The following is a 24635-nucleotide window of genomic DNA, read 5'->3' as shown; positions in this document are numbered from 1 at the left end:
TTCTAAAAAAGCTAATGCAAAGATTTCCTTTTTGTGCAGGATTTTTTTACAGGAGCAAGGGGAAAAAATAATTATTGTTAGACTAGATTTAAAAAGACTACCTGGTTAATGATCATGAAAAATCTTGAGAGAACAGTTAAAGCACATAAGGTACTCCCAAGACTGACAGTCAGTTTGGTGGTCTTCTCACAAGAAATTCATCAAAGTCTAATAGAAAATTGTTCACATACTTTATCGTGAATGTGAAATACTTTCCAAAGGCTCTATGAATTGTATAAAGTAAAAGATGTTCTATCTCAAAAAAAATTGGGGAAAGATTTTCTGTCTTTAATTGTAAATTGATAACTAGTAGTAATTTGGTGAGTTTATCTTTGAGAAAATCACAAATGTATCTCCATTTAGCAGACTCTATTTACAATTATTAACCAAAAATTGAGCAATAATATTTTCTCACTAATAACAGATGTACTCATTAGGATCAATAATTATTAATTCAGTCATTTTGAAAAGTATTAGAATATGTTCTATATGATAAGAAATTGAAGGAGGGTCAGTATAGACTGAATAGTATGAAGTACAGAACAAGAGGGTGTTATACGAGCTGATGGAGCTAAAAAAAACAGGAACCAAATCATGCCAGCCTTTATAGGATAACTCGTTGATTTTTATGTTAATACTAAAAATAATGGAAACTTAGGAAATGTTTTAGGGAGAGTACAGCTACATGATTATCTTTGCTTTGGAAAAGATCACTCTAGATATTATGTTTAGGGACTTCCCTGGTGGTCCAGTGGTTAAGACTTTGCCTTCCAATGCAGGGGCTGCATGTTCGATCCCTGGTCAGGGAGCTAAGATCCTACATGCCTAGCGGCCACAAAAACAAAACATAAAAAATATATAGATATTATGTTTAGTGGAGAATTGAAAAGGTCTGGGTTGGGGGATAGATGAGCAGTAGACTCTGGGAAACAAGGCTGCTATAGTGGTTTTAGTAAGAGGTGATGGAAGCCTGGACAAGGGTGGAAACAATAGAGATAGTGAAATGTGGAAAAATCATTGAGATATCAATGAGTAAATATATGAAATAACTCAATATGAAAGTTGCGGAATAGACATTTTCAAGGACAACTCAGTTTCTGTCTGCCCCACAAGTTGAATGACGTTGCTTTTCCCTTTCTTCCAAAGTGAAACTTTGTTAGGGACTGATAGATAGGTCCTTCCATTAAAAGAGAAACTTGAGATGAACTTTTGACAGTTCAATTTCTGAACGCATCAAAGTATCTTAAATCCTGCCAGTAATTGTACTTTATTTTACGCTTTCATCTTTTAGATTCCTTGTAAATGACTCTTTGGCCTTTCTCTTCTTATACTGTTGGCCTCTGTATTTTCTCACTTCATTGTCTTCCATCTACTGGAATTTTTCTTGAGACACTCTTCATATTTTACTCAGCCCAAGTCTAATGTGAAACCACCAAAAAAAAAAAAAAAAGGATCAGGCCCCAAATCAGTGAGATCTAGATTTTGGAAACAGTCCTTGAATTAAAGTAGAAAGTTTAGACAGGGAACATCTATTGTTTTGCCTATTACTGAATAGAATTTTCAATTTTCATTTTCACCCAGGAAGCCTTTTGGTGGAAGAATGTCAACATCTGTGATTTAAAAAAGAGGAGAGTAAAGAAAAGAAAGAAAGAAAGGCAAAAATGATACCTATAAATGCCATTCTATTGAGAACTGTGTATCTATAGCAATGGCTGCTAAATGAGCAATACTTCCCACGTATATTCTTTATCTTTTAGTTAGAAAGATAGAAATGCTATTTTAGTTTACTCCATGGGCTTTTTTTTTTTCTCACACGATATTCTGGATTTTGTATCTGGGATGTTGAATGGGTGGGGAGATAGCAATTATTTCACTAAGACAATCTATAACCTCAAAGAGCTTTATATCTGGTGAGAGTGAAATGTAAACATCTAACTAAAGTATAAGACTCAATGAAATAAGGAGGTTAATAAGGTGTAAGCCACTTCTTACAAAGCACAAGGAGTACTGAATTCTTACGTGGGATTACTAAATTTCCCACGTAGGAGGAGGTGGTGAAATGAGGGTTCTGGAGGAAACTGTAGCAAGATCAATCTGGTTAAGCTATCAGTAGGCACAAAGATCTGGACATACATACACACAGAGGAGCAAGCAGTGAGGGGCAGATAGATCTTGTAAAAGAGTAAACTCGAAGGTTCATATCATGGCAGATCACAGAGAGTCTTATACCAGAGGAGCTGGTTTTGTTTTTTTGTTTTGTTTTAGTTTTTTCCCTCAAGACAATGGAAAGCTGCTGAAGACTTTTACAGATGGGTATAGGTCATTCAAACTCTTTTGAAGATAAATCACGTTATCAACCTGATAGTTAGATTGGAAAAGTGAGAAATTATAGACAAGGATACAACTAGAAGGTTACAGAGATGTTCCAAATCTGAAACCAAATTTAGATATAAGAAGGTGACAGACACCAAGAGTAGATGTAGAAGTAATTGAACCTGATGAATGAAAGAGAAGTGAAGTTGACCAAATAATTGGAAGGATATTGGAGACATTGATCCAGATGAAAATAAAAGAAGGAGGCTTGCTTAAGAATTTTTTCCCAAATCAGCAGTGAGTTGTTTCTATAAGATAGGAATAATTATAGGTTTAGGACATTAAGAATATAAAGATTAGTCAAAAAGTTATAATTCTGCCCCTATGTTCTCTCAAAAAAAAAAAAAAAAAAGATTGGGTATGCATACATATGTGTTAAAAGTGACAAAACCAAGACCATGGTAAATGCCCAATTGTTCAGAGTTGGAGAGGCATAAAAGTAGTGAGGGTGAGCGTAGAAGGCTCCTAAAGTATTTATAATGTTCTTAAGCTGGATCATGGATTTATGGATGTTTTATTAATTTGCATACCATGTGTTATATATAGTAACATATATATGTATATACACACATACATGTATATATATTTGTATGATCAGTTTTTTCATAAATGCAACAAATAGAATATTAATATTTACAAAGTTCCCTTGAGAAAGCTTTTTACAAGCATTACCAATTTGCTTTTTTAAACTTTGCTTCTAAGAACAGTGAAATAATTGCCCAGAAACCTACTGCAAATGAGTTTTGATTAGTTGAAACCATAACTGCCCTCAGAAAGTTATAAGAATTGGGATCCCTTCCTCCTTTGAAGGCATGCCTGATTTGGGGTAGAAGTCTGTGTTCACGCCCAAGAAGCTCGTGTCAGTAGGTCCACTTCATAGGAAAAATAAAAGATGTCTCACAAGCAAAGAATTGACAGCCAGTCCTTTTTCATTTAGATTTCTCTACATTTGAACCAATTTGTATGCTTACCTCCATCCCTCTTTCATTTCAGGCCTTCTTTCTGTAATCTTTTTTCTTCTCTCTGAATTATATCCTTTAATGTTCCTTTAGTTTAGTGAGAATCTGATATAATATCTGAAAATATATTTATTTAGTCTTCTTTTTTTAAAGATAATTTTTTTAAATTGTAGTAAAATACACATAACATAAAGTTTATCATGTTGACCTTTCTATTTTTATTTTTTTTTAATTTTATTTTTGGCTGCACCATGTGACATGTGGGATCTTAGTTCCCCGACCAGGGATTGAACCCATGCCCCCTGCAAGGGAAGTCCCTTGACCCTTCTTAATTGTACAGTTCAGTAGTGTTAAGAACATTCACAGTGTGTGACCAATCTCCAGAACTCTTTCTGTCTAGCAAAATGAAATTATACCCATTAAGCAACAACTCCCCATGCCCCTTCTCTCATCTCCTGGAAATCACCATTCTATTGCTGTGTCTATGAATTTAACTACTCTAGGTACCTCATATAAGAGGTATCATATAGTATTTGTCTTCTTGTGAATGGCTCATTTCACTCAGCATGATGTCTTCACAGTTCATCCATATTGTAGCCTGTCAGAATTTCCTTTCTTTTTAAGGCTGAATAATATTCCATTGTATGTATGTATCACAATTTGTTTATACATTCATCAGTCAATGGACATTTGGGTTGTTTCACTTTTGGCTATTATGAATAATGCTGCTGTGGACATAGGTATATGAATATCTCTTTGAGACCTTTAAATTCTTTTGGTTATATACCCAGAGGTGGAATGGCTGAATCATATGGTAATTCTATTTTTAATTTTTTGAGAACTGCCGTACTGTCTCCCACAAGGCTGCACCATTTTAAATTCTCACCAACAGCCCGCAAGGGTTCCAATTTCTCCATATTCTTGCCAATATTTTTATTTTGTTTCTGTTTTTCTTTTGTTTTTTGTTTGTTTGTTCATTTTCTATAGTAGCCATCCTAATGGGTATGAAGTGGTATATACTTGTGGTCATGATTTGCATTTCCTAATGATTAGTGATGTTGAATATCCTTTTGTGTTCTTGTTGGCCATTTCTATATCTGCTTTGGAGACATGGCTATTGAGTTTTTGCCCATCTTTTTGTTGATGTTTAAGTGTAGTTTGAAAGATAATGATGGTTGAGTACAAATTCCAAGTTTAGAGTTACTTTCTCTCAACCCTTTCCAGATATTATTTCACTCTCTTTTCACATCTCATTGCTGCTGAGAATCTCTGTTTATCTAATTGTCATTCTTTTTTGCAGGATGTGTCTTTTCTCTCTATATGCTTTTAAGATCTTCTTTTTCCTCCTGATAATATTTTTACTTAGCAACCTGAAATGTGTTGTACTTCCTTTTGGGTCATGTCTTTCATCAGCACAGGGAGGAAAAACCCTCAACTATTATATCTGACCATTTTTTCTAGCCTAGTCTCTCTCTTCCTTCCTTTGTAAACTCTGACTAGGTATGGTAGGTTATTCATTCTAACCTCCAACTCACCTAATCTTTTTGTTTCTCTGTGCTTTCTCTGGCTGACTTCTATTTGTCTTGCAGTTCACTAGCTGTCTTGCAGTAACTAGTGTCTAACCTGCTGGTTAATACATCTAATGAATTATTTTTTTTTAATCTTTGCAAGTTATTTTTGCTTCTCATTTATATATATTCCAAGAAGATTTTTAAAAATAAATTATTGTAGCTTGCTTATTATTTTGAAGCATATATTTTCCTTTAAAATATTCCACGCATTTTTCTTTATCTTACACATGATAATTTTAAAACATGTAGGCTTTGGAGACTTAAACCTATTGTTTATTTTTCTCTTTATTCTTGGTCTATGTCTTATTTCTTTTAATTTTAATTTTTTGTTCTGATCAATTATGAGAAGAAACTCAGTCTTTGGAAATTGTGAGGGCCTGGGTTAAGAAATTTTTTTCTTCCATAGAGGATTTGAATTTGCTTCTGTTGGAGGGAAAAGGAGTGACGATAAGCCAGGCATCACTTTAGTTTGATTCCTCCTCTGCCCAACCAATGAATACCTTGTTTATAAACTATTAATCTCTTACCTAAGCGTAGACCTATGCTTAGAATTTTTTTTTCATACCCAGGAAAGAGACAGAAAAAAATGTTTTATATTTATTTTAAAAATTATTCTCCTTTTTGAGTAGGCAGATTTTTTATTTCCTACTCACCCGAGGATGTAGATCCTTCTGATATCCTGGGACTGCTCTTGTTTAGCTCTGCTACTTTTTCTGAGTTTAAGGACCGAATCCTCTTGCACTGAGCAACTAATAATCCTGGAATCTCTAGATTGTCATTACAAGTATCTGTCCCAGTGGCAACACCAACCTCTGTATTCCCACTTCCCTTCCTTTATGATTTTAGCTAACATACAAGTGTGTGTTAGCACTTAGAGATATTCCTGTCTGTCTTGTGATCTCAACAATGCATTTAAAAGTTACAATTTATCATACATCAGGGAATTTTGTGGCAATGGAGGGCTTTTATGAATATCTAATCTGCCTTTCTTCAACAAGTGAGAGTCCCTGGAAATAGTAAATTGAACTTTCTGAGAAACTTGTTCAGAGGTCTTGGCCTGACTTACTAGAAAACAAGAGTTGAGTCAATTCATTATTTTAGTATTTTTATAAAAAAAAGAAAAATATCATTAAACATATTGCAGTTTTTATTCTTCCCCCCACCACTTTACTGTGAATTTACCAGGACACTCTAAAACAACGAGACTTGGGCATTAATGGTGGTCAAAAAAGACATAAAATTTATCTTAGGCATAAAGCTGATAATTACAAACTCCAAACTAATGGACAGGAAAAGGGTGAGGATAGAAAATGAGAATTGAGATTGCCTGAGTATATGTTTAGATATGTACTCCTGAAAATACACTTGAGGATCTTACATCTGATATTTTTAGCTCAGCTCACATATCCTTAAAATTATGGATTGTGCATATCATGAATTCATTCATCAATTCATTAAAAATATTTATTTTGAAGGCAATGTTGTATACGTTTGGGGAGGGGAGCTATAAAGATAAATTAGCAAGGAGCCCACCTTCAAGAAGTATATGTGAAAGTACTAGTATGTTAGCAAATAATTTTCACATTAGGTAGAAAGGGATTGACCAGATGTAGTCCTGGTGAGTTAGGTAGATAAAGAAAATCTTCACGGCTGGAATTTACAGGAGAATTGATTAGGTTTTTGTGGTTGAAGGATGATGTTGCCTATCAGCTGGCCTATTTTGCATGAGATTTAGAAAAGTGAAGATGTGATTGGATGTGAGGTCCAGGTAATTCTATATAGATTGGAAAGTTTAGGACAAGGCTGGGGATCTGAGAACACATCAATATGACTGAAGTGTAATAAGATAATTGGCTAAAAATAGTGAGAAATAAGCTTGGAAAGGTAATTATATTCAGATTATACAGAAAGCCAGGCTAAGGAGTTTAGACATCACTTTCTGAGTGGTTGGAAGCAATAGAATACCTTGGGGCAACCAAAGGTCATGATCCAGAGCTCTCTAGTCAGAAAAATAACCTGGCAGCAACTAAATCAACTGCTTGAAAGAAGAAAAAGACTGTATGCTATGGAATATTAAAGACAGAAATAGATTTGAGGGAGCATGAACTACAGAATTCACAAGGACTAAATAGGTATTCATAGCTTACATTTGGCTATGATTTCCAGTTTAAAAATGCAATGTCTTCTCTAGGCTGTATGATTAGGAGTCAATCAGAAATAAGTAAAAGGATTTTGAGCAGAAGAGACAGCGGAAAAAAACCAAACAAACTCTGGATAACATGTATTTTAGAGGAAATAAAAACTTATTTTATGTTTGCCAGTACCAAGCAATTCAGGGTAAAAAAGCAGAAAGTACTAAGTCCTTGGTTTGGCAAAGTATCCCTCAACCCTGAATTAGGCTGCATGAACACACATCCTCTAATATTCACAACAATCCTATGAATTATCTATAATTATCCTCATTTTGCTGATAAAAAAAAAGGCCGAAATTTAAGCGATTTAAGGACAAAAAATAGGCACCCAACCTAGAACAGGAAGCCAAATCTTCTCATTACTGTTTCTCAGCAACCAATTAAGTCCAGAGGGTAAAGGAGGAAGAATAAATATTCTGGGTGAGGCAAATAAATATCTGACTTGGCAGGTTTAGCTTTACAGAGGTGTTGTATTACTTTTTCTTCCCTTGAGAAAAGAGGGAACTGGATGAGAATAACTAAAGATAAAAATAAATTTCAAGTGTTGGGTTGAGAAATGAAGTTCACATACAAAATTTGCCAACTTACCAGAAATTAATGATGAAAGGTAACTCGCAGAGTGAGAAGTTGTTGCTTAGAGGAGAAATTGAAACATGGGGAATACCTTTTAAGGGCACTGTGATTAAAAGTTATTTAGAAATAATAAAAAGAATATTGAGCAGGAAAATAGGCTCTGTTAAGACTCAAGGATGTAAACTTGGGGTAGAGCCTACCATGCCAGCACTGCACTTCACAGCTGACCCAGAACTGCCAGGCCTCCCTCATTTTGCTCCTTTAAATTTTGAACTAGTGAGACTTCCCTGGTGGTGCAGTGGTTGGGAGTCCGCCTACCAATGCAGGGGACACGGGTTCAAGCGCTGGTCCAGGGGGATCCCACATGCTGCGGAGCAACTAGGCCCATGTGCCGCAACTGCTGAGCCTGGGCTCTGGAGCCCGCAAGCCACAACTACTGAGCCTGAGTGTCACAACTACTGAAGCCCGCACGCCTAGAGCCCGTGCTCTGCAATAAGAGAGTCCACAGCAATGAGAGCCAGAGGCCTGTGCACCACAGCGAAGATTGCCCCCCTCTAGCTGCAACTAGGGAAAGCCTGCGCACAGCAACGAAGACCCAACACAGCCAAGCAAAAATAAATAAATGTATTAAAAAAAAAAATTGAACTAGTTAGCAGATTTTACAAATCCAGAGTTTTCACTTTCTGAAAATCTAGCTTGGTGGCATCTTTTGAAAATGATAAAAAGGGAAGATGTAGCAATTAGATGAGCTAAGTAGCAGCTGCTCTGGGTTTCTAGCAGCATTTGGATTGGAACTGCTGCTCTGGAGTAGTGACTACAGCACTTGGGAGCTAGTTATAACTTGCAGAATCTTAGGACCCTCCCCAGACCTACTGAATCAGAATCTTCCTTTTAAGAGTCTCCAGGTGTCTTGTAAATTTGAGTAGCAGGGGTCTGGAGAACCCTAAAAGGTACAGCATGATAGAAAATGTTAAAACTTTATGAAATAAAGGTGAAACCAAGTAAAAGTAGTCAAATGCCACAGATTGGGAACTAAATTGGCCTGCTTTACCTGTTAATATGTTAAAAAGATTTCCTAGTATCCATTGTTTTAAACACTTTCATTTTAATTTGTTTCTTTAATTTAAATGTGCAATTATATTTTAGCCTAAATTCCATCATTTTTAAAAAAGATGCCTGGGCTTCCCTGGTGGCTCGGTGGTTGAGAATCTGCCTGCCAATGCAGGGGACACGGGTTCGAGCCCTGGTCTGGGAAGATCCCACATGCCGCGGAGCAACTAGGCCCGTGAGCCACAACTACTGAGCCTGCGCGTCTGGAGCCTGTGCTCCGCAACAAGAGAGGCCGCGATAGTGAGAGGCCCGCGCACCGCGGTGAAGAGTGGCCCCCGCTTGCCGCAACTGGAGAAAGCCCTCGCACAGAAACGAAGACCCAACACAGCCAAAAATAAAGAAAGAAAGAAAGAAAGAAAGAAAGAAGCTTTCATTTAAAAAAAAAAAGATGCCTAATTGAATCATCAAGTAATAGCAGCCCAAATATTCATATTGGATGTAATGAATCAAAACATAATTAGATTTCAGTAATTTCTGTAGAATCCACATTGGAGGAATGTTAAAAGGGCTTTAGTTTCTTTGCTTATATCTCAGTCAATTTCTGTCAATTATCCATTTTAAAAATGTTCAACTCTGGTCATTCTTTTTGGAAAGTTGAATTGTTTTATTTCATTTCAGTAACAAATTGGCATTCAAAACATAAAATGGCCCATTTGTTGATGGCCCACAAGTACTTTCTCCTAACTAGAAAGATGTGCCATCAACTAGAGAAGCTATTACTCTAATTTGAATTTTGGTCATCTTGGCCCATAGGACTGCTGCCTGTGTCTTGCTCCTAAGTGTTTACTAGTGAATCATTGACTGTTAGTGTAATTTCAATGCTAATTGTTACTTCAGGTTTTCAAATGGCTCAGCAGTAAGACATTAATGATTATTCATGCCTTAAGAAGGGCTGATAAGGGAATGAGATTACAATCTTGTACAATTTTAGCTAACTAATAGTGTAAATTAAATTTTCCCTGAGACAGAAAATAACTGACTTAGAAAGCCAAAAGAATGAAAAACTTCGTTCATTTTTAATTTTCTCTTTCCTGTTGTACAGATATTCAGAGTATCAGAGGGTTAGCCGTGGACTGGGTCTCACGTAATTTATACTGGATTAGCTCAGAATTTGATGAAACGCAAATTAACGTGGCAAGACTAGATGGCTCCTTGAAAACCTCAATTATCCACGGAATCGATAAGCCACAGTGTCTAGCAGCTCACCCAGTCAGGGGGTAAAGTATGATTATTTTTTTAATTTTTCAAGAATTTTACACACTTTTGCTCTGATTTTATGTAAAAACTTTGTTGAATTCAGAAGACACACACTCATACATACATATATATATATATATATATATATAAGCTATACAGTCAAAAAAACAAATGTGAATATGGAAATTGTACGAGATCCCTGGTTAGAGATTTCTGTTTTCTGCATGAAATCAGATTTTTATATATTATTGTAAAATTTTATCAATTTATGTTTCTAAAGATTGACAGTTCAGAATAAAAAAAAAAAGATGCCAGGAGAAGCTGTTAATTTCATTTCAAATACCAGTTGTTAATAACGTATTTACTGTGTGTTAGTATTATGGTCACTGCTAAGTAGATCAGATTCTCCCATCTTCTGGCTAGTCATCATGTAGCCATGTAGAGAACTCGGGTAGGGCTAAAAGAAATTCTTTCTCCTGAGTGCTTTCAACTGGAATGATTGAAATGAGTTTGTTCCCTTCTCTGGTGCCTGATTTCTCCAAGCCAAGAGGATTCAATCTTGATGAATGACTTTAAATGGAAATAATTTACTGTAGTCATAGTTAAATATTCAGTTGTGAATGTAGGTGTGGGAAAGGAAGTGAGATAATTGTCCTTCAATGACAGGAAAAAGCAAGAGTGGTACTTTCTTCCCAGGCAAGTGGCTCAACAATCTGGGGGCCTTCCTGAAAAAAAATTATCCTGAGCCAAGAATTTACTTTAATATTAACTTTGTTCTTCAATGTATGCTTCTAGTCAACAAGTAGGTCTATATCTAATATTTTTAAACCATATCTCTTTTGAATTAAGGAAACTCTACTGGACAGATGGAAACACAATTAATATGGCAAATATGGATGGCAGTAATAGCAAGATTCTCTTTCAGAATCAAAAGGAACCGGTTGGTAAGTTATGTATTTTTTTTTTTTTTATAGTTAATCACTGTAGTTTTTAATATGACAGATCTGTGCTTGTACAATGGATCTTTGACCTAGAGCCTGAAAGAAAATATTATAGATTAGTAATATAAATTAAATCAGAAATGTATCAATCTTATTGAATCCATTTGGTCCATGTAAGGTAGGGAAGAAACATTCTTTTTCTGGAAAAGAAGTTAAGTTTTTTTGATAAGAGAATTTTTACAATATTGTAAGTATGGAAGTTGCTTAAAACTTAATGTAATTAATAAATATAATATCTTATCCTCACTGGTGAATATCTGATACACCAGTTGCTATGGTGGCAGTATGATGTACTGAAGCCTCCTCTGATCATCATCATTGTGGCATTATTAATAGTTACAATGATTTGAGTTTAAGTATTTAATATTTAGTTTTCAGCAATTTTCACTTGCACTGCAGGGTATTTATTTAGTTTGTCATTCTACCTTTGTTAACCACTGTAACTCATCAGGTAAAATGTCATGGTGCTGAAAGAGAGCTTTGACTCATTCCCATAAGTGATCTTTGAAAATCAAAGTACAAAGATTCTTTTAGAAGATAAAGTTACATTATACTATTCTTTACAAATAGATATCTATACATTGTACTCTTCTTTTCAAACTGTAATCACTCTTTCCTCATATTCTCTTCTGTTTCTTTGAGAGGCAAGATTATCGTATTGCCTTAATTTTTCATCTCAACGTACGTCTTTTTAAAAATCCAATAATGAACCTGAATTTTGATATTATATTAAATGTGCCAGTGACGGAATATACAAAAGAAAGTCATAATTTTGCTTTGAATTGAATACTGTGTATTTTTAAATCTTGGGGTAAAATCACTATACCATGAAACTTTTCAGCAATTTTTTCTTAGTTTTAGAACTGTGGAAGTATACTTTCTTGAAGTATCTCATTTTTAATAGTGATGATTCAATAAAGGGATAATATCAACAAGATTTGCAATAAATAATTCTTTTTATGTGGTCCATAGAATAAACCTTGTGATGTAAAATGATACTATTAACAACTCTTTTCTTTGGACTGTGTTCTAAGATTTGATACACAATTGAAATTCAAGGTAGTGTTAGAAATTAAAGGTAAATTGAAATGCTAATACTTCTGTGTAGAAGATGATAGAACAGAAGAAACAAGGGACTCTGCAAGATTAGGACCCATACAAAGCACTTAATTTGGACTAAAGCAATTCAGTTGGTTCTTATCTAGAGTTGTTCAGAATATTTAATACGGAAAAGTGAGTATGACTGAAATAGTATGAGCAAATAAAGTCCTTACGTTGTAATGTGGTAGCTATAGGTTACACCAAAATGTTCATTTATATGCTTGTTTTTATAATGGGAAAAACCTTATCTTCTTTAATACTAAATTTCCATTTTCCTACTCAAAATAAATTAAAGAACAGCTATATATGAAGCTTATATAAAGAAAGTTTGTAAGAAAAAGAATTAGTGTTACTATTTACACTTTGTAGTTGGCCCTTCAGGTGTTATACACCAAGTGATATTTTTAACTGTGTATGGATGATGATTAAACATCTAGTAACAAATATTAAATGCCTACTTCATGTCAGTTATTGTTATATTTGAAAATTATTTTAAAATAAATTCAGAATGATACTGTTAAATTTTAATTTGTGCAAGATAGACTATTTTCTCGGAAATACCCCAGAACCTTATTACAAACCATATCTTAAGTCAGCATTAATGAGTATGGCTTGTGAGTCAGACATTCATTTATTCAATAAACAAATTTTTATTGAGTATCAGATTTTGTATTCGGCCTGTTGATAAAAATTTGACATTATCCTTTTGCTTTAGGGGCACACGAACCTAAATCATTTTAGATCCCATTAAGTGAATTTATCTCAGTGACCTTGAGCAAATTACTGTTAGCTTGGTGGTACTTGCTTTCCTCATCTGTAAAATCAAGGCAAAATGCCTATTTTATAAAGTTCTCATGAGGATTAAATGAGGAAAACTTAAGAAAAGAACATCTGGCCTTTAAGAATAGAACCTATCAGGAGTAGTAGTAGAAAGTATATTGGGTCCAATAGACTGAAATTTGAATGATTTGATTGTGTGCAGTATTGAGTACGTATAAATGAATTCAGTTAAGAATAAACATAGAACAGAATCCATAGAAATCTAGCAGAGGAACATATGTAACCAAGTGGGGCTCTGAGATGAGCAGATTTTTATGCACATCTGTATTGTCTTGATGCTGATGCTAAGAGGCAAACAAGTTTGAAGTACCGGGTTCTGCTCTCAGGTCTTCCCAGCATAGCCCCTTAGGACCAATAGACAACTGGGCCCTCATCTCGTTCTAGAAGTTCTTGATGTGATTTACAAATAAGTATTGCTTACAAGTTCCTTCCAGTAACTTTCTACTTCAGGTTACTAGTCATGTCAACCAGGTGCTAAGACTGATGGTCTCTGCGATGCTGAATGACAGATTGTGCTGTCCATGTGTAAATGTGTTCCTCTTGCTGTTTCTCCTATGTTCCCTGTCTAACCCTGTGGCCATTTGGCTCTATAGGAGAGGAAAATTTTTTCCTCTATCTTTCTAGGTTCTTTTGGCTGGTCTAATGCAGGCATACCTCAGAGATATTGCAGATTTAGTTCCAGACCACTGAAATAAAGCAAATATCACAATAAAGCGAGTCACACGAAATTTTTGGTTTCCCAGTACATATAAAAGTTATGTTTACACCACACTGTGGTCTTTTAAGTGTGTGATAACATTATGTCTTAAAAAAAATGTACTTACCTTAATTAAAAAATACTTTATTGATAAAAAGTGCTGTCCATCATCTGAGCCTTCAGTGAGTCATCGTGGTAATGGCAAAGACCACTGATCACAGATCACCATAATAAATATAATAATAAAAAATTATGAAATATTGTGAGAATTACCAAACTGTGGCACAGAGACATGCAGTAGGCAAATGCTGTTGGAAAAATGGTGCTGATAGACCTGCTCGATGCAAGGTAGACTCAAACCTTCAATTTGCAAAAAACACAGTATCCACAGAGTGCAATAAAGTGAAGAGCAATAAAATGAGGTATGCCTGTAATTAAATTGACAGAAGGCAGATTAACAGGAGAAAAAAAATTAATTATGTAAGTATAGAAGCCCCGTAAGAATGAGACCCAACGAAGTGACCAAAGCAGGCAGCATTTATACCTTTTAGACAAAGAAACAATTATTTGTGAAGATTTGACAAAACAAAGGGGTTTGGGCTTGCAGTTCCAAAATAATGAAGTAACAAAGCTTATTTATACTGCTTTCTTGGCCTTGAATTCCCTATCTCTGGTGATAAGGATGCCTTCTATCTTCCGGGTATAAGGAGTATACTTTCACATGAGGGAATTAGTCCATGCTTTCAGGCAAACAAAAGAGGCTCAGAGTATTTTTCTTTCACCAGCTGTTTCTTAAGTAACTTTAATTCAATATAATCAATATGGGGGAAGGGTTGGGGAGACGGATAGTTTGGGATTGACGTGTACACACTGCTATATTTAAAATGGATAACCAACAAGGACCTACTGTATAGCACAGGGAACTCTGCTCAATATTCTGTAACAACCTAATTGGGAAAAGAATTTGAAAAAGAATAGATATATGTATATGTATAACTGAATCACTTTGTTGTACGTCTGAAACTAACACAACATTGTTAATCAACTGTACTCCAATATAAAATAAAAAGTTAAAAAAATAAATAAAATTAACAACTATCAACAAGAAAAAAAAAAAATCAATATGCCAACATAGCACATTTTGGGGTGGCCTGTCCTGAACCCCATCAGCTCTCATTAGCACCTCAGATATTTCTCATAAAAAGAAAGAGCAAACAGAAATCAGTTGGTCAATTTATCTACTTATTGGCAAGTTTGGTTTTGTTTGTTTGTTTTTTTAGCACAGAGTATAAATTTAAAAACAAGTTCTTTTGAATGTAACCCTTATTCATTGCAACCCTGTTAATTGCAATTTTTGATCTATCCCAATAGGCTAGAGAGACTCTTATCTGTAAATTAACTATAAAAAATATTATTGGTGAGTAACTATATAGCAGGAAAGTCTTATCTATATTGTCAGTTTAAATTATTTATTTGTGAGGAATGGCACCAGTAAAGACAATGCTGGTTTCAAGAGTGTTGTAGATACTGATTAAAATAGATTAAAACTATGTTGCATAGTAACTTTTTTTTTAAGTTAGCATTTTCACTGTGTGTGCTTGAACCACTTTCTTAAAATATATTCAGTAAGTTATATTGTTTACTAATTTACACAAAATACTGAAGTATTTCAGATTATTGTGTTTTCTTTTCTAAAAGTTCTTTTTTGGCTGTTTCTTTTTTTTTCCCCTCTCTTAATGGACAATTTAGAGCTGTGATGTGGATAAGTGGACCAAAAAATTTTTTTTTGGTTAATACACAAATTTAAACTGCCTTTTAGTGTAGTATCAAGGTTAAGTCTCGTAAGGAAACATTTGAGAGTAGAAGAAGTTTTGAAATACTCTCAAGAATTCATGCCACTGTAATCCCACTTTATAAGTTTCTTTTAGAACTATTCCCCTGAGATGATTTGTAAAATGGAATTTTTCAGTGCTATAAATGAACATATGAATGTGTGAAAAAATAAGTACAAACCTGTTTTTGTTGGTATACAATGACTGTCATACCTATGAAATACTAATATACATAGGGATATTTGTTACTGTGTTATTTACTCATTGAATTTCACTGATATTTTGCACTGCAGGAAGTTATTGTAATTACTTTCTCATGATGAATCTGTCTGAGAGATCTCTGGCTTAAACTCCTGCCCACTGCATTCCCTGAACCATTTCCATGAAGAAAATTAGGTGATTAGGAAAGCAGGAGCTACTGTTCAGTTGATTTTTCTCCTTTTGCATATTGACTGTCAGATTTTAAATTATTTTTGGAAAAAATGTATAGAAAAATGCATGGAAAAAATGTACAAGATGTAAGGAGAAAAAACAATATTCTGTCTCGTAAGGCTGGGAAGTGTCAACTGAAAACAATCATTTTCTATCACCCTTTATGAAACCTGTATTCTCACTATAAAGTTACACCTTTGTGGTTGTATGCACTTAGCCTGGGATATATGATGAGGATGTCACTTTGGCAACAAAAATAACATAATTATAGTGACTACTTGTTACGGATTTAGAATATATTAAGCACTTGCAAAATGCTTTTCATTAATCATCTCATGGTAATCATTTCTGGAAGACTTTCTTACTCTTCGTTTATAGATTCAGAAACCGAGGCTTGTTGAAAGAAATGAGTTGCCTGTGATGAATGGCAGAGTTGGGATTCAAAACCAAGTTTATCTGCTTCCAAAGTCATATTAAATCTTAACCATTATGCTATGCCCAGAGAGGCTCATTTCATATAGTAATTACCTGACCTCAAGCAAAGATCAGGGAGTAAAACTGGTACTCTTTCAAGCATGGAAGGTGGGAAAGAAAAATCTAGAGCTTACGTACTCACGAGAGATGTGGGACCAAGTAGGACACTGCAGTCAGCTTTTCTAAGCAGCCAGGGGTATGCAAGAACCAGTCTCACCTCTGTGTCAATGGTGCCTCACAATTAGTTATTTCTGAATCTTTAAATGCATGTTTTAAACAGTAATGTCACTGATATACTAGGCCTTCTAGTGTGTGGAGTTGTTTTCATATTTTAATTCACTGGATTTCCCTTACTTGTTTTCTATTAAATCCATATGCATGACATACTTGAAAGAGAAGTCCATAGTGATCTTATCAAAACACCCAACTTGGCATTTTATGAGTGTGTATCACTGAAGACCAAGTAATTGCAGCCTTCAGGCAGTTTGGGCTAAATAACTTTGTTTCTGTTAAATACAAATCAACATTCCCATTATACATTGTTGAACTAAATATTTTCAATTAAGATTTATTGCTCAGTCTTGGATACATTAAATGCTTAGAGCAGTTTACAAAACGGGACTTTAATTTACTACTTAAAGCCATTTCAGTGTTTAAAATGTTTATATATTATGAATTTTATCCCTCAAGCCTCATATAAAGCATATTGGCTTGTCAATCAGCATTACCCTTCATGGCTTATTCTTAAGAATCTAGTATAACTATATATTTTATTTTGTTGATGTTTTCTGTTCATTTTAAATGTAATCCCAGGGCTTCCCTGGTGGCACAGTGGTTAAGAATCTGCTTGCCAAGGCAGGGGACATGGGTTCGAGCCCTGGTCTGGGAAGATCCCACATGCCGCGGAGCGACTAAGCCCGTGCGCCACAACTACTGAGCCTGTGCTCTAGAGCCCGCGAGCCACAACTACTGAAGCCCGCGCACCTAGAGCCCGTGCTCCGCAACAAAACAAGCCACCGCAATGAGAAGCCTGCGCACCACAAGGAAGAGTAGCCCCCGCTCGCAGCAACTAGAGAAAGCCTGCGCATAGCAACAAAGACCCAACTCAGCCAAAAATAAATAAATGTAATCTCAACCAAAAGTCATTTGTTTACTCAACCTTCAAGTACACCTTCTTGAAACCTACCAAACATTTTTTTATTGTTTAATCATTCTAACCCTTATATGTGGATTTTAAAATCTATTCATGGATAATATTCATAAACACTGTTTACCATATCAAAAGAACTCAAGGACCTCAATTTTTTTTTTTAATTTATGACAATTTCTCATTTTTTTTTTAATAATTATTTTTTTATTTTGTAAATTTATTTATTTATTTTGGCTGCATTGGGTCTTCGTTGCTGCATGCGGGCTTTCTCTAGTTGCAGCGAGCCGGGGCTACTCTTCGTTGTGGTGTGAGGGCTTCTCATTGTGGTGGCTTCTCTTGTTGCGGAGCACAGGCTCTAGGTGCATGGGCTTCAGTAGTTGCAGCACGTGGGCACAGTAGTTGTGGCTCACGGGCTCTAGGGCACAGGCTCAGTAGTTGTGGCACATGGGCTTAGTTGCTCCGTGGCATGTGGGATCTTCCTGGACCAGGGCTCAAACCCATGTCCCGTGCATTGGCAGGTGGATTCTTATCCACTGCGCCACCAGGGAAGTCCCAAGGACCTCAATTTTTAAAAGTAAGGTTAAAACAAATTTCTGGATATGTTACCTTGCTTGATGTAATGCAGTTATATATATACTTATTACTCAGCACAGTTACATTTATTATGTATGAAGCTTAATCAACATATAGAGCTATGCACCCCAAAAGAAATGATAATAATAGGTTACCAAAAAGAATGGAGGAATTAACAAACTGATATTAAAATTACACATTCATATACACACAAATAATTTAAATTTGTTACATTTTTTAATCTGATCATTTACTCATTCAAATGTTATGAAGTATAAAAAAAAAAAAGTTTATGAAGTGTATACTAGGTTCCAGACTCTGAAAATAAAACCTGGGACACATTATCAAAGTCATAATCCAGTAAAGGAAAAAGACAGAAATATAAACCATTTGATGAGACCTTTAGTAGAGTTACACAACAACAAAAACCAATATTGTTTGTGAGTACTGTTTCTAGACACCATAAAGATAATGTAATTAGACACTATAAAAATTGAACAACTAATTCTTGGTGAGAAAGAAAAATAGAGGAATGAATTGTAACCAAATCAGTGATATTTTGTAACTTCAACTGGACCTTGAAGGAAACATATGCTTTTGTTTTTAAGGTATGACGGAAGAAGGGGCTTTCCTTATTCTTAGTAGAAAAAAAAACACAGGCTTAAAAGGCACAAAATCATGATATATCTAAAAAACTGAGTTATTCTGTGTGTCTGGGGAAAAAATATCTAATACAAGGGAATATTTAGGATAATATTGACAGGAACTATAATTTTAAAATATTCAAATGGCACAATTCAGTGCTTTTAAAAATAGTTTGCTCTATTTTACCTATCAAGCTATAAATATAGCTTAGGGAAATTATAAAAATGATCTTTTAGAACAAAATACTTCTTAAGAAATAAACTGTCACTGACTCTGGTTTTCCTCTAATTTTACATGTTATTTTCACAAGGCACATAATTTTAAGAGCTTGAACTATAAGATAAATTGTCCCAAGTAACAGCTTGGGACATTAAGAGCTTGAAATATAAGATAAATTGTCCCAAGTAAAATGATTTATGTGAGGGAGAATGGAGGAGATGCTGAAATCCTAACTTGATACAATAAGCAATAAGGAACTAATTAACTTAGGTCTGTAACTGTGTGTAATCAGTGACTTTTTTTTTTTAATTCATTTATTTATTTACCTTTGGCTGTGTTGGGTCTTCGTTGCTGAGCACAGGTTTTCTCTAGTTGCGGCAAGTGGGGGCTATTCTTTTTTGTGGTGCGGGTGCTTCTCATTGTGGTGGCTTCTCTTGTTGCGGAGCATGGGCTCTAGGCACGCAGGCTTTGGTAGTTGTGGTGCGTGGGCCCTGTAGTTGTGACTCGCAGGCTCTAGAGCACAGGCTCAATAGTTGTGGTGCACGGGTTTAGTTGCTCTGCGGCATGTGGGATCTTCCTGGACCAGGTCTCGAACCCGTGTCCCCTGCATTGGCAGGCAGATTCTCAACCACTGCACCACCAGGGAAGCCCCATCAGTGACTTCTTAAAGTGGAGTGAATTGAGAGGATTATTTCAAGGAATACTTTAGATCAAGTTAAGATAAGGGCGATATAGATACTTGCAGTAGAAGAAAAAAACCAAAAAATTATTTCCTCTATCCTAGGTTCTCTGGCTAGGGCCCCGGAAATTAGACTGACAAAAGACAAATTAAAAAGAGAAAAACAGAGTTTATTAACTCGCATAGCACACATACATGTGAGAGAAACTCATTGAAGAGTAACTCAAAGGAGTGGTTAGAACTTGTGCTTATATAGCATCTTACCAAAGAACAATAAATTTGTAGAGAAATAAAAAGATAAAGGAAAAAGGTTTTAGTCTTTCTAGGAAGGCGTACTATGAGAAGGTAAATACATGAGGAAAACTAAGGAAAGATAAGGGTCATTTCGGTAACTTTTGTTACGTAGATTCCTCTCATTGCTGTCTCTGGGCTGGTAAATCTAGACCTGTCTCTGGTGATTAAGAGGCTAAGCCCGCTTTCAGCAAAAAGGGAGGGCAGAGAGCTTTGATTTTTGGTGTCTGTTGTTTCTTAATTATCTTCAGGACAAAATAATCTTTAAACCAAAGAGGTCTATTTTGGAGTGGCATATTCTGATGCCCTACATACTCAACTTTTTGTTGAATAATATTTTTTAATTGAAATTTTGATTGAGGTAATTTTAGATACACATGCAGTTATAAAAAATAATGCAGAGGGGTTCCATGTATACTTTATCTAATTTTCCCCAATTGGAATATTATGTAAAACTACAGTAAAATATTACAACTCAGATATTGACCTTAATACAATCCATCAATCTTATTCAGATTATGTATTATTAGTATTCATTTGTGTGTTTGTATATTTAGATCTGTACAATTTTATAACATGTACAGGTTGCTGTATCCAATATCAGAGTCAAAATACTGAATAAACTGAACCGAGTTCTGTGGATAAGTGGATGGAAAAAAAAAAAAAGCAAAATAAGATAATGAATAATCCCAATATCACAACAATCCTTCCTGATGCCCTTTTATAACCACACCTACCCCCTCCTCCCCCTTTTTTTCCTCCCCACACTATCTTCCATTTCTAAAATTTTGTCATTTTAAAATGTTATATAAGTGGAATCATACAGTATGTAAGCTTTTGGGTTGACTTTTTTCCACTCAGCATTTATCCTTGTAGAGTCATCAAAATTGTTGCATGTATCAGTAGTTTGTTGTTGTTGTTGTTTTCTTTCCTTTTTAACGCTGAGTAGTATGCCATGGTATGTACATACCACAGTTTACCTAAACATTCTCCTGTTGAAGGAAATGGGATGATTCCATTTTTTGACTGAAGCCAAATCTGGCCTCCATATACCGACACTGAATTAAATCTCGGAGACAGAGTTTTGGGTGAAGTAGAAAAGAATAGCTTTATTACTTTGCCAGGCAAAGGGGGCCCACAGCAGGCTAATGCCCTCAAAACTGTGTGTCTCCACCTTGCGGGGGAGGGGGGTGGCGGTGTGAGGAGTCTTATAGTCCTGGGGCAGGGTTGCTGATTAAGATCAGGGTACGGTAAGTGCAGGGCCCGCATTCCTTCAGTTCAGACCTCTGGAATGAAGAGTGCTTCGTCAAGCAGGTAACGTCTTCCATTTGGTGGGGGCTTTAGTTCTGCAGAAGAGCTCAAAGATAATGTTATGTGTGTCCCTTGAGGGGGAACCAGGACGCTGCCCCAAGACTGCACTATTGTCTCTTGACTGCTTCCTTATCTCCACATCCCCTCCCTTCCCTGATTAGTAGCTGTTTGAACCTGCCCTTTGGAACTCAGGGAAGGGGACACAGAAAGGCTTTTGTGCCCAGGAGGCCCATAGGGTCCTGCTCCGTTTCATGACTACTACAAATAAAGCTGTTATAAACATTCATGTACAAGTTTTTGTGTGAACATCCATTTTCATTTCTCTGGGATAAATTCCCAGGAGTGCAACTAGTGGGACCTATGGGAATAATATGCTTAGTTTCATAAGAAACTGCCCAGTTCTTTTCCAGAACCATTCCAGTACCATTTTATATTCCAACCAGCAATGTGTCAATGATATAGTTTTTTCCTGCATCTTTGCCAGCATTTATTTTTGTCACTAGCTTTATTGTAGTCATTCTTATACGTGTGTAGTGATACTCATTGTCATTTTAGTTTGCATTTTCCTGTGACGCTGAAGATCTTTTTCATGTACTTACTTGCCATATGTATATCTTCTGTGAGATTTCTGTTCATTTATTTTCCCCGTTTTATAATTCGATTTTTTTTAAACTATTGAGCTTTGAGAGTTCTTTTCAAGATCCTAGTCTTTTGATGGATATATGGATTGCAAATACTTTGTCCCAGGCTGAAGCATATTTCTGATTGGCTTTCATAGAACAAACATATCTAATTTTGATGTATCTGTATAATTGAGAAAATACTGTATTAAAAATTAAGTGCACAATCTGAGTATTTCTCATTATTAAATTATCTCAAAATTATCAGTTGTAGGGATTACCAGAGAGATGGTTGTAAATTTTAAAAATAGGATTTTAACTTGAAAGGGAAATACAAAAACCTATACTACCAATAAATAGGTAGCATTTATTAAGTACATCTATGTGCCAGACACTAGGATATGAGGCAATTATTCTTATTATTACAACCTCACAATGGTGAAGTGAGTGTGTAGCCACTAAAGGCTACCTAGCCTTCTGTCAGATCAACCCAGAGACGCTTAGACGCTCAGTTAATATTTGTGTTCACTTCAGAGAGAATCCAGGGACACAAACAGTAATTTGGGCTTCCTCAGGATATTTATTCTTTTTTTTTAATAGATCTTTATTGGAATATAATTGCTTCACAATACTGCGTTAGTTTCTGTTGTACAACAAAGTGAATCAGCTATACATATACGTATATCCCCATATGCCCTCCCTCTTGAGCCTCCCTCCAATCCTCCCTATCCCACCCCTCTAGGTCATCGCAAAACACTGAGCTGATCTCCCTGTGCTATGCTGCTGCTTCCCACTAGCTATCTATTTTACATTTGGTAGTGTATATATGTCGATGCTACTCTCACTTCGCCGCAGCTTCCCCTTCTCCAACCCCCTAAACCATAAACAAGACGAAAAGACAACCCTCAGAATGGGAGAAAATATTTGCAAATGAAACGACAGACAAAGGATGAATCTCCAAAATATACAAACAGCTCATGGAGAACAATATCAAAAAAACAAGTAATTCAATTAAAAAATTGGCGGAAGACCTAAATAGACATATCACCAAAGAAGACATACAGATGTCCAAGAGGCACATGAAAAGATGCTCAACATCACTAATTATTAGAGAAATGCAAATCAAAACTGCAATGAGGTATCACTTCACACCAGTCAGGATATTTATTCTTTAACTTACAAAATCTAAGTATTCTCAGAAGGGATAAAACATTTCTTGAGATAGCCTAATTGTGAGTAGGCAATTAATCCTATTCTACTTCTCCATGGAATAACAATGGTCCTTTGAAGCTAAAAGTTCAATGTTTCAGAGAAAGTGCTGCCCCAGGAATAATCATGGCTGTTTTGGTGTACTCTGGAAAGATCTCCATTTTGGAATACCCAGAACAATATAATTATTCTACAAGTATAGTAGGCCATACAACTTTACAATATTTTCCCGTTTTTTGTGTTTTCAATAGCCAGTTTCTACAACTTTCACAATTCCAGAAGCAGAAGTTGTGTTCTATTGTCTGAAGATAACACTACAAAGAAAATATTTAGAAGATTTCAATGTTATTTATACGTGTCTAGAGGCCTTGAAGTTAATCATCTACATTTAAATATCCATAGTACGTTTTTTTCCCTATCTACATCTTTAGTATTCCTCTGTCTCCAAAGATCTCATCATGACCCACTTTCCAGCAAAATTTAAAAGGCCTCATTGAACTTTTTAAAAATTCAAATTTAAAAGATTATAAAAATATGCAGTGTTTAAAAGAAATTTCTTAAATTTTGTATTCCAAAATGACCTGGAGAGATTTCTTAAAAATACTAATGCCTGGGACCAACATAAACCAATTAAATTAGAATTTCTGTGATTGGGATTGGTATTTTTAATAGCTTTCCAGATAGTTATAATGCACTGCTAGGGATGAAAATTTTGAAATTAAATCTGACAAGTGATGGAAAAAATTAGATAGTTACTATCCCTAGAAAGCCTCAATTTAAAAAATTTTTTCTATATATTTGCATTTTTGTTTTAATTCCACATTTCATGGTATATTGATTTTATTTTGAGTGATATAAAAAAGAAAAGAAATGAGACACATAAAAATGAACTTTCCAGTCTCAATTGTAACAACACTTAAAGCTTAATGGACTTAATTTTTTTAGTGATATTTGGAAAATATAGTTAGATTATATTTTTTAAAAATGTGTAGTTGTGTCTTATATCAGTGTATGGAATGTTCCTACTATGAGAGCAGTTACATAAGTTTCACAAGTTACATTGTCTAAATTAAAAAATAAGCTGGTTTAAATCAAAATGTTCAAATAAAATATTAAGTGAAATCTTTGGTTTAAAATAACGAATGTTAGAATCAAAGCAGATGGATTACCTCTGCATTTTTATAATAGAAAAGATAGGTAAAAAGGTAGGTTTTTCTTTTCATGAAGGTTTTTCAGTTTAGGTGATGACTTTCCTTCCATTGATATACCTATTATATTATTTAATCTTGATTTTCTCTTTTGATTACCAGATCCAGATGATTTTAAAAATAAATATGTCTGGCAGAAATGACTCTATATTACTAATGGCATATTCTTCAGACAGACCTTACAGCGCTTTTGAAGATTTTTTAATCTTTGTTACCCATTCTGAGGATCTTCTAGTACAGACGTAATTATATTTCTCTGCACAGGTTCCAGGACAGTTTTATAGACATGCTTATATTTGATCTGTTTTCTCATGGCTCTTGACTTAGTGTGCTAAAATC

The 24635-nt window shown here is 35.1% G+C and overlaps 1 protein-coding gene across 1 annotated transcript in view; it reads left to right on the top strand.

Annotated features, from left to right (window-relative positions):
• The window catches only part of LRP1B (LDL receptor related protein 1B), a 1532882-nt gene that overhangs the window by 897628 nt on the left and 610619 nt on the right, over positions 1–24635 (top strand). Inside the window, exons 29-30 of the mRNA XM_059927092.1 lie at positions 9860–10034; positions 10864–10958. Coding sequence (XP_059783075.1) covers positions 9860–10034; positions 10864–10958 — 270 coding nt within the window. The remainder of the gene's footprint in view (positions 1–9859; positions 10035–10863; positions 10959–24635) is intronic.

This window comes from Balaenoptera ricei, chromosome 7, assembly GCF_028023285.1.
Source record: "Balaenoptera ricei isolate mBalRic1 chromosome 7, mBalRic1.hap2, whole genome shotgun sequence".
In the NCBI taxonomy this organism is placed as follows: Eukaryota; Metazoa; Chordata; class Mammalia; order Artiodactyla; family Balaenopteridae; genus Balaenoptera; species Balaenoptera ricei.
This window is presented reverse-complemented; position numbering and strand designations above follow the sequence as displayed.